The sequence below is a fragment of the Clinocottus analis genome, unplaced genomic scaffold, assembly GCF_023055335.1.
Source record: "Clinocottus analis isolate CAN_PGR_092001 unplaced genomic scaffold, fCliAna1.0.p SCAF_48, whole genome shotgun sequence".
NCBI classification, from domain to species: domain Eukaryota; kingdom Metazoa; phylum Chordata; class Actinopteri; order Perciformes; family Cottidae; genus Clinocottus; species Clinocottus analis.
Window position 1 is genome coordinate 644347 of NW_027176205.1, and position 9777 is coordinate 654123.

The 9777-nt window shown below is 38.7% G+C and overlaps 2 protein-coding genes across 4 annotated transcripts; one reads left to right on the forward strand and one right to left on the reverse strand.

Annotated features, from left to right (window-relative positions):
* Positions 1-798: 798 nt before the first annotated feature.
* Positions 799-4111, forward strand: LOC137801992 (protein CutA homolog). Of its 3 annotated transcripts, XM_068599483.1 has the most exons (7): positions 849-1173; positions 1510-1558; positions 2436-2584; positions 2894-2953; positions 3113-3158; positions 3600-3649; positions 3753-4111. In XM_068599483.1, exons 1-7 carry the CDS (start codon positions 1157-1159, stop codon positions 3850-3852), a joined length of 471 nt encoding a protein of 156 aa, XP_068455584.1. In that variant the 5' UTR covers positions 849-1156; the 3' UTR covers positions 3853-4111. The 3 variants fall into 3 exon arrangements, with proteins under 3 accessions (XP_068455586.1, XP_068455584.1, XP_068455585.1); XM_068599485.1 differs by lacking the exons at positions 849-1173; positions 1510-1558 and adding an exon at positions 799-841; XM_068599484.1 differs by lacking the exon at positions 1510-1558.
* A 241-nt stretch (positions 4112-4352) lies between these two features.
* LOC137802003 (stonustoxin subunit beta-like) lies at positions 4353-8694 on the reverse strand. Its single transcript, XM_068599499.1, has 4 exons — positions 8427-8694; positions 5455-5497; positions 5047-5093; positions 4353-4954 (listed from the first exon to the last, which is right to left on the reverse strand). The coding sequence occupies exons 1-4, from the start codon at positions 8692-8694 to the stop codon at positions 4353-4355; spliced, it is 960 nt and encodes a 319-aa protein (XP_068455600.1).
* Positions 8695-9777: the final 1083 nt, after the last annotated feature.

Sequence of the window (9777 nt, forward strand, 5' to 3'; positions counted from 1 at the left end):
ACATCCTAATGATGGAAACATTAAATAAGCTACTTATTTTTATTAAATGTCTGAAGAGAAAACATGTGATGGTAAAAAATACAACTTTATTTATTAAGCTGTTATTATGTAATATTATCATTGTGATTATTATTAAAATGATGTATTATTATATTGTTTTTTTATTGTGTTTGGTATGATTATTAATAGTTATATTTTTATTTGTTATCAATGTTAATATGTATTATTTTATGTAATTATTGTGATTATTTTTGTTAATACACTATATTATTGTTTTAATTATTATTGTAAATAGTGTTTATATATAATTGTTATTTATTATTAATATATATTAGTAGTATTTGTTATTGACATTTTGATAGTGTTATGAGTAATACTGATTAGTAGTATTTTGTATCATTATTAAAAATATATTATTATTATTTTCTATCAGTGTTCTTGTTAATATGCATTATTATATGTAATTAAAGTGATTATTTTTAAAATAACTATATTATTGTTTTTATTATTATGGGAAATATTATTTCTATGTAATTGTTAGTTATTACTATTAATAAATATTAGTATGTATTTTTGTATTGTAGTATGTAGTTTGTATTATTATGAATATCGTATTGGTATCATTAACATATATTAGTAGTATTTCTAATTATTAATACTATTTAATCTACTTTATATTCTATTGTTAGTGTTATTATTCCACACCAGCTGGTGGACGCGTCATGAAGACAGCCGTAAAACATCAGAAAGAAAAAGAAGAAGATGGATGATTTTACGACAGTTCCCCAAACACACCGCCGTCTCGCTTTACGGTAAGGGTGTCGCAGCCAGCTGCCAGAAGGTAAAGTACGGACACTTCACCTGTTCACGTGCGCTGCTCTCCGCCGCGCGAGCGGGTACACGTCATGACGCTGCTGCTCAGTTCGGCTCCTCTCATGAAACTTAACGTACTTTTTACGACAACGAAACAACATACGTTACTAGCTGGCTCTCGTTAGCATGTGTGCTACTAAACAGCAGCTAACGCTAAGCTAGCTGGCCGTTCAGTCGCATTTCGTGTTTTCCTTGAGGAGGTAAACGGCGTCCTGGTTTCTACTGGTTTGTTTATTGTTTCCGACGGAAGTTAAATGAGAGAAGAAGAAGGAAGGGTGACGTCATGCAGACATTACTACGGTAACGCAGTACTTGTGGTGCAGAGTACTCATGAGATACACTAGAATACTCTAAACTCGAACACTGTACATGTTGAATTACAAGTACTGTATTTAAGTGCAATTTGTAATGTACTTGCACTTCACGCGAGTACTTATGCTTCGTTATACTCTACTTCGTCTGTGTGTGTGTGTGTGTGTGTGTGTGTGTGTGTGTGTGTGTGTGTGTGTGTGTATAAATAGATATAAAGCACCTACTCGAGAGTGCAAAAAGAGTAACTTAATACAATAGGTGTCATGTGACCAGAAGTACAATAGATGTCATGTGACCATTACTAGTTGCCCTCCTCCCCCTCAGGGAATGCCCCTTGTCTCTGCGCGGCAGACCCCTGACCTTTCTGGCCGTGGTGAGTGTCGTCCGCTGTCCTGTGCTCGCTCTGCGTGTTGTTGCCCTGCCGGTTGGGTTCCATCCCTCTGTCCTGTGCTCGCTCTGCGTGTTGTTGCCCTGCCGGTTGGGTTCCATCCCTCTGTCCTGTGCTCGCTCTGCGTGTTGTTGCCCTGCCGGTTGGGTTCCATCCCTCTGTCCTGTGCTCGCTCTGTTAGTTGTTGCCCTGCCGGTTGGGTTCCATCCCTCTGTCCTGTGCTCGCTCTGCGTGTTGTTGCCCTGCCGGTTGGGTTCCATCCCTCTGTCCTGTGCTCGCTCTGCGTGTTGTTGCCCTGCCGGTTGGGTTCCATCCCTCTGTCCTGTGCTCGCTCTGCGTGTTGTTGCCCTGCCGGTTGGGTTCCATCCCTCTGTCCTGTGCTCGCTCTGTTAGTTGTTGCCCTGCCGGTTGGGTTCCATCCCTCTGTCCTGTGCTCGCTCTGCGTGTTGTTGCCCTGCCGGTTGGGTTCCATCCCTCTGTCCTGTGCTCGCTCTGCGTGTTGTTGCCCTGCCGGTTGGGTTCCATCCCTCTGTCCTGTGCTCGCTCTGCGTGTTGTTGCCCTGCCGGTTGGGTTCCATCCCTCTGTCCTGTGCTCGCTCTGTTAGTTGTTGCCCTGCCGGTTGGGTTCCATCCCTCTGTCCTGTGCTCGCTCTGCGTGTTGTTGCCCTGCCGGTTGGGTTCCATCCCTCTGTCCTGTGCTCGCTCTGCGTGTTGTTGCCCTGCCGGTTGGGTTCCATCCCTCTGTCCTGTGCTCGCTCTGCGCGTTGTTGCCCTGCCGGTTGGGTTCCATCCCTCTGTCCTGTGCTCACTCCGCGTGTTGTTGCCCTGCCGGTTGGGTTCCATCCCTCTGTCCTCTCCCCAGACGGCGCTCCTGGCTGTGTTCATGCTCCCGCTGCTGAGGACTCTAGGACCCAGGGCGTTCTCCATGGCCTCCGAGACGTACGCGTCGGGGACGCACTCCGCCGCCTTCGTCACCTGTCCCAACGACACGGTGGCCAAAGAGCTGGCCAGGTGAGCACCGAGAGGATCCTTTTGAGTGGACAGTTACCTTAGTTTAACTAGTTATGCTAGTTTATCTAGTTATGCTAGTTTATCTAGTTATGCTAGATAGTTATGTTCATATAGTTCTGTTAGTTTCTATATTTATGCTAGTTTATCTAGTTATGCTAGTTTATCTAGTTATGCTAGATAGTTATGTTCATATAGTTCTGTTAGTTTCTATATTCATGCTAGTTTATCTAGTTATGTTAGTTTAACTAGTTATGCTATATTCTATATTCTCTTGGTTCCTTCATCTTGTGGTTGTCTTCCGTCCTTCAGGGCGATCGTGGAGAGGAAGCTCGCCGCTTGTGTCAACATCGTCCCAGCGATCACGTCTGTGTGAGTTTGTCAGCACATTGTAAACACACAACGCTACATTACTTATGAATATAGTACATTGCTCATGAATATAGTACATTGCTCATGAATATAGTACATTGCTCATGAATATAGTACATTATTTATGAATATGACTGATTGATGCGAGCGTCCCTTCAGGTATGAATGGCAGGGGAAGATCGAGGAGGACAATGAAGTGCTGCTGGTGAGTCCTGTTTTAAAGTGTAACTCCTGTTTCCTCCTCTGTCCTCTGCTTGGTGTTCATAGATCTGCTGGACTGGATTACTGCTGCAGAGGCATTGGCTGGTGCTCTATTAATACTGTTATCAATACTTTATTATGGACATTGATCCACGGCAGAACTTCACTGCAACTTCTCTAGAATTGTTGGTGTTTTCTGGATGTTTCTGTACGTTTTTTAATATGTGTATAAAAAATATATTTTAAAGAAAGTCAGGATTTTAGTGTCTTCACCACCAACGAACTGAACCCCCCCAAACAAAAGGAAAGAAGATTTTTCTTGTATTTTTATTTCCTTGAATTTTGAAACGTTTATTTCCAGGTCTGGAAAAGTCCTTGAAGAAAAAAATCTGTGTGTGTGTGAAGTGTGTGTGTGTTTGACCCTGGCGTCTTCTCTCCCGTCCAGATGATTAAAACCAGGAGCTCCAAGGTTCCCGCTCTGGCTGAATACGTGCGGTAGGTTCATGAGGAGAAGAAGAAGAAGAAGCTCTCACAGGAAGCTGCTCCGTCGGCGTCTCGTGCATCACGCTGTGTGTGTGTGTGTGTGTGTCCTCTCCAGCTCTCACCATCCCTACGAGGTGGCCGAGGTCATCAGCCTCCCCATCGACCAGGGCAACCCGCCCTACCTCAAGTGGATCGGGGAAGTGGTCCCCGAGTAGCGGCTGGAAGGCACGACACCCGCGAGGTCCTCGCTCGCCACAGAAGAGCTCCAAGACAACGAAAACGTTGGCCGTCGTGTGAATAAGTGACTTTATTTTATTTTTTTGGATGATTTACAACCATGATGGATGTCCTGCAGTCATCCCTCTGATGTTGTCTCCCTGCCTCTAGAGGGCGGCCTCGGGCTGCAGGACGAATCGCTTTTCTGTTGTGAAGTGTTTTGCAATAAAGTGGAGGGACTCTGTTCCTAAAAACGGGTCTGCAGTGTTTTCTTGGTGGACAGAACGCAGTCGAGGTTATACACCGCCTTTCAAACACCAGGGTCACAAAGTGCGTTATAATTACAACAAAACAATACAAATTTAAATTAAAAAACTACCTTACTACTGAACATGGACCAAAGAAGGAGTGGTTTGTCCCTCACAGGGACCCTTACTACTGAACATGGACCAAAGAAGGAGTGGTTTGTCCCTCACAGAGCCGTAAGACGAGTGAGTGTTTACCGGGCAGGAGACTCTTCCTCCTCCAGTGAACACAGAGACACGGAGGAACCAGGACCGGACATGAACCCAAACATGAAGCCTAACCCACTGTGAAGCCTGAACCCGGGATACAGAGCTTCAGTGAATGTGGTTCTGAAGGTGTGGAGGTGGATCAGTGTGTCAGAGACTCTGTAGAAGGACAGAGAGCCAGCAGGACAGTCCAGATCCACTGCTACTCTCCCAGAGGAGGGGAAGGAGGGCAGGAGAGAGATGGGGGAGAGAGATGTGAATGTGTTGTTGTGATAGACAGAGTAACCTCTATCAGAGCAGCTGAGACTCCAGGACTGATCGTTCATTCCAAACCAACAGTCGTCACCGCCTCCTTTCCTCCTGATTCCTCTGTAGCTCACTGCTACATTCACTCCTCCACTCCACTCCACCTCCCAGTAACAGCGACCAGTCAGACCAGTTTCACACAGCAGCTGCTTCCAGTAGCTAAACCTGTCTGGATGATCAGGATACGTCTGCTTCTCATCCACATGTGTCACCTTCCTGTTGTTGTCAGACAGTTCCAGGTATCTGTTCACTGTGTTTGTGTCGATTGTGAGATCACAGGAGTCTGAGAGCAGGAGACAGGAAACAGCAGCAGTTTGTCATCGAACACAGCCGACGGCTTTATTTAAGATTCCATGAAGCAAAGTGAACACTCACATTTCCTCAGACCAGCTCTCAGCCTCTGAGGTCCAGCAGGTTGGACCCTGGAGGAAGAAGCAGAGTCAGAATGTCACGGTGAGGTTATGACCCTGAAGCAGGCCTGACATTAATAAAGACCAGTTCCATGTCTTTAAAGCGCCATTAAACCCAAATGTCTTGGACAGGCTGACGAGGAACCTTTCCTTTTCTGTGAGCTATCAGGACAGGAAGCGAGAAGGCTAGCTTAGCTTCGTACATTATGACTTCCTGCAGAGAATCCGTGGTGTCAGTCGCCTTGTAGTCCGGACCCAGACGATGGAGAGCAGTGAGTGAATCAGAGCTGAGCGTCTAACAGCTCCACCATGAGCTGGAGGGATGGAGCTCTCTGTGATGGACATTAACTTGTAAATCAGTAAAATAACTCACTTGTCTTGGTGAGATGAGGCGGGGACTCCCAGAACCATCACGTCTGTATGCAAGACACATATGAAGAACATATAAGAACATATGTTGTCAGCTGGTTCGTCTACAGTTGGAGGAGAGGAACACAAAAAGTCTTTTGCTGAAGGATTGTCTTCCTCAGATGAATGATCCTCTCCACCTCTTCCGCTGACATGGACTGAGGTGAACAGGTGTGTAACATGACACACACAGGTGTGTGAACAGGTGTGTCACATGACACACACAGGTGTGTGAACAGGTGTGTCACATGACACACTCAGGTGTGTGAACAGGTGTGTCACATGTTACGTCATGTGACACACCTGTTCTTTCCAGCTCACATGTAGTTGTTGGACCAGTTAACTGACAAACAAGCTTTGAACAAAGTTTGATAACAAATGATGAATGTTGAATGCTCCAAAAAAGTGTTTTGGTGAATTTGACAAACTATTTTTTTTGATGAAATTTGCAAAATGCAAATATTTTGGCGATTTTTTTTTCAAATTGAAAGTATTTTGACGAATTTTTCAAAATGCAAGTATTTTGATGATTTTTTCAAAATGCAAGTATTTTGACGATTTTTTCAAAATTTAAGTATTTTGACGATTTTTTCAAAATTTAAGTATTTTGACGATTTTTTCAAAATTTAAGTATTTTGACAATTTTTTCAAAATGCAAGTATTTTGAAGATTTTTTTAAAATGCAAGTATTTTGACGATTTTTTCAAAATTTAAGTATTTTGACGTTTTTTTCAAAATTTAAGTATTTTGACGATTTTTGCGAAATGCAAGTATTTTGACGATTTTTTCAAAATTTAAGTATTTTGACGATTTTTTCAAAATTTAAGTATTTTGACGATTTTTGCGAAATGCAAGTATTTTGAAGATTTTTTTAAAATGCAAGTATTTTGACGATTTTTTCCAAATTTAAGTATTTTGACGTTTTTTTCAAAATTTAAGTATTTTGACGTTTTTTTCAAAATTTAAGTATTTTGACGATTTTTAAAAAATGCAAGTATTTTGACGAATTTTGCAAAATTTAAGTATTTTGACAAATTTAGCAAAATGCAAGTATTTTGACAATTTTTGCAAAATGCAAGTATTTTGACGATTTTTGCAAAATGCAAGTATTTTGACGATTTTTAAAAAATGCAAGTATTTTGACGAATTTTGCAAAATTTAAGTATTTTGACGAATTTAGCAAAATATAAGTATTTTGACGAATTTTGCAAAATTTAAGTATTTAGACGAATTTTGCAAAATTTAAGTATTTTGACGAATTTTTCAAAATGCAAGTATTTTGAAGGTTTTTTTTTAAATTTAAGTATTTTGAAGATTTTTGCAACATGCAAGTATTTTGATGAATTCGGCAAAATGAAGTATTTTGACGAATTTTGCAAAATATAAGTATTTTGACGAATTTTGCAAAATTTAAGTATTTTGACGAATTTTGCAAAATTTAAGTATTTTGACGAATTTTTCAAAATGCAAGTATTTTGAAGATTTTTTCAAAATGCAAGTATTTTGAAGATTTTTTTAAAATGCAAGTATTTTGACGAATTTTTCAAAATGCAAGTATTTTGACGATTTTTAAAAAATGCAAGTATTTTGACGATTTTTTCAAAATTTAAGTATTTTGACGATTTTTGCAAAATGCAAGTATTTTGACGATTTTTGCAAAATGCAAGTATTTTGACGAATTTTGGAAAATGCAAGTATTTTGACGATTTTTTCAAAATTTAAGTATTTTGACATTTTTTGCAAAATGCAAGTATTTTGACGATTTTTGCAAAATGCAAGTATTTTGCCGATTTTTAAAAAATGCAAGTATTTTGACGAATTTTGCAAAATTTAAGTATTTTGACGAATTTTGCAAAATATAAGTATTTTGACGAATATTGCAAAATTTAAGTATTTTGATGAATTTGGCAAAATGAAGTATTTTGACGAATTTTGCAAAATAAAGTATTTTGACGATTTTTGCGAAATGCAAGTATTTTGAAGATTTTTTCAAAATGCAAGTATTTTGAAGATTTTTTTAAAATGCAAGTATTTTGACGAATTTTTCAAAATGCAAGTATTTTGACGATTTTTAAAAAATGCAAGTATTTTGCCGATTTTTTTAAAATGCAAGTATTTTGACGATTTTTTCAAAATTTAAGTATTTTGACGATTTTTAAAAAATGCAAGTATTTTGACGATTTTTTCAAAATTTAAGTATTTTGACGATTTTTTCCAAATTTAAGTATTTTGACGATTTTTGCAAAATGCAAGTATTTTGACGATTTTTGCAAAATGTAAGTACTTTGACAAATTTTGCAAAATGAAGTATTTTGACGAATTTTGCAAAATGTAAGTATTTTGACGAATTTTCCAAAATTTAAGTATTTTGACGAATTTTGCAAAATGCAAGTATTTTGACGATTTTTTGAAAATGCAAGTATTTTGACGATTTTTTCAAAATTTAAGTATTTTGACGATTTTTAAAAAATGCAAGTATTTTGACGATTTTTAAAAAATGCAAGTATTTTGACGATTTTTAAAAAATGCGAGTATTTTAACAAATTTTGCAAAATATAAGTATTTTGACGAATTTTGCAAATTGTAAGTATTTTGACAAATTTTGCAAAATGAAGTATTTTGACGAATTTTGCAAAATGTAAGTATTTTGACGAATTTTTCAAAATGTAAGTATTTTGACGAATTTTGCTAAAAGTAAGTATTTTGACGAATTTTGCAAAATATAAGTATTTTAACGAATTTTGCAAAATTTAAGTATTTTGACAAATTTTGGAAAATTTAAGTATTTTGACGAATTTTGCAAAATTTAAGTATTTTGACGAATTTTGCAAAATTTAAGTATTTTGACGAATTTTACTAAATAATTGACGTGCGTTTGATCTTTGTCTTTATCACAAGCATTGTGTTGACTATTTAATAGGAATACAAGAGACTGACCTCGTGGTCCTGAGCTGGTGTCTGGTCTCTGCAGATCTTTCCTGCGTATCTCCTTTAAAACCTTCCTGGTCGCCTCCAGAGCTCCATCAGGTTCAAAGGTCTTCACCATCAGGTCCACAATGTCGGGCCGATCTGCTTCCTCCAGATCGGACACTTTAAGAGCTGTGTAAGGTTTCATGAAGCCGGCATCCTTAAGATGCCATTTAAATCTCTTAAATTCATCTTTATTTAAATCATCTAGAGTCTTCAAAAGGTCCACTGCCGTCATCGTGGCATCTGGACGTCTTATCACCTGAAGGAAGAACTGTAATTGTAGATTTATTATCGAAACCCCAGAAACAAAGTACTTTTTAGCCTTTTTCTTGGAGTAAATATACATGGATCCAAATGTACCCGCAACACCATAGATGTTACTATCGTTAATAATATCAAAATGAAAACATGAATAAAACAAATGTCTTTAAGAGATGTGTTCTAATACCCCTCAGTAAGAGTCAGGTAACACAACTACCTTTTCTTTATTTACAAGATTCTCTTGAGGTTCATTTTAACATGTTTTTAATAGAAATGGAGGCGTATCCTGACAAAGAAAAGGCCCTCACCAAAAATAACAATACATACAACAACTGCATCAGATGATGATAAATCATTGTTTTACTGTCTTCCATTCATTTGATTGGATACATTTTGCCATAAAATGTTTAATATTCTTGAAAGTATGAACATTATGAATGATAAAAGTAATATAAATAACATCCTGAACCTTATTAGCTCTGAGGTACATGTCTACATGAGGAAGCGGTTGAATGAGAAGGAAACAGGCGCAGTAACACAAGTACAAGACGCACAGGAAGCGTCCAGAGACACACAAGTGTTCAACACTCACAGAAACAGCAGCTTCTCTTCTTGTGGACGCTGCAGACTGAGAGGTGGAGCTCTTCCTGCTCAACAGGTACAGGTAGAGTGCAGAGCCGTGCTGCAGCACGATTGGTTTATATTTATAGGTTGTCACACGACACCTGCAATAAGTATCACGATACCTGATACTTACAAACCAATATTCGATACAATACCTCAAACACGATATTGGTATATTTATCTATATTAGTAATAAATAAAAAGCTTTTTTACCTGTAACGTTTACAGTTCATGTATTGCTCTAAATACCCTTGGAGTTGAATTTCTCTCTTTCATTCTTAATTCATGAATGCTTCATTCTCCTCTTCTGATAAGTGAAAAGTTGTTAGTAAGCTCACCGCTATATTAAAAGTATGGCCATGGATGAGCTGCATGGCTGTCATACGAGGCCCAGAAACCACTGTTGGACGCCGGGCAGGAGGCAGGCTGAGCT

Bases quoted from the DNA above. Each gene is read 5' to 3' on its own strand.
- LOC137801992 (XM_068599483.1), top strand. The intron at 3,159-3,599 runs GTGAGTCCTGTT...TCTCCCGTCCAG, and splicing joins AGGACAATGAAGTGCTGCTG to ATGATTAAAACCAGGAGCTC. The intron at 3,650-3,752 runs GTAGGTTCATGA...TGTCCTCTCCAG, and splicing joins GCTCTGGCTGAATACGTGCG to CTCTCACCATCCCTACGAGG.
- LOC137802003 (XM_068599499.1), bottom strand. From the start codon at position 8,694: ATGACGGCAGTGGACCTTTTGAAGACTCTAGATGATTTAAATAAAGAT. The intron at 5,498-8,426 runs GTCAGTCTCTTG...TCTTGCATACAG, and splicing joins CACCAGCTCAGGACCACGAG to ACGTGATGGTTCTGGGAGTC. The intron at 4,955-5,046 runs GTGAGTGTTCAC...TCCTGCTCTCAG, and splicing joins GAGAGCTGGTCTGAGGAAAT to ACTCCTGTGATCTCACAATC.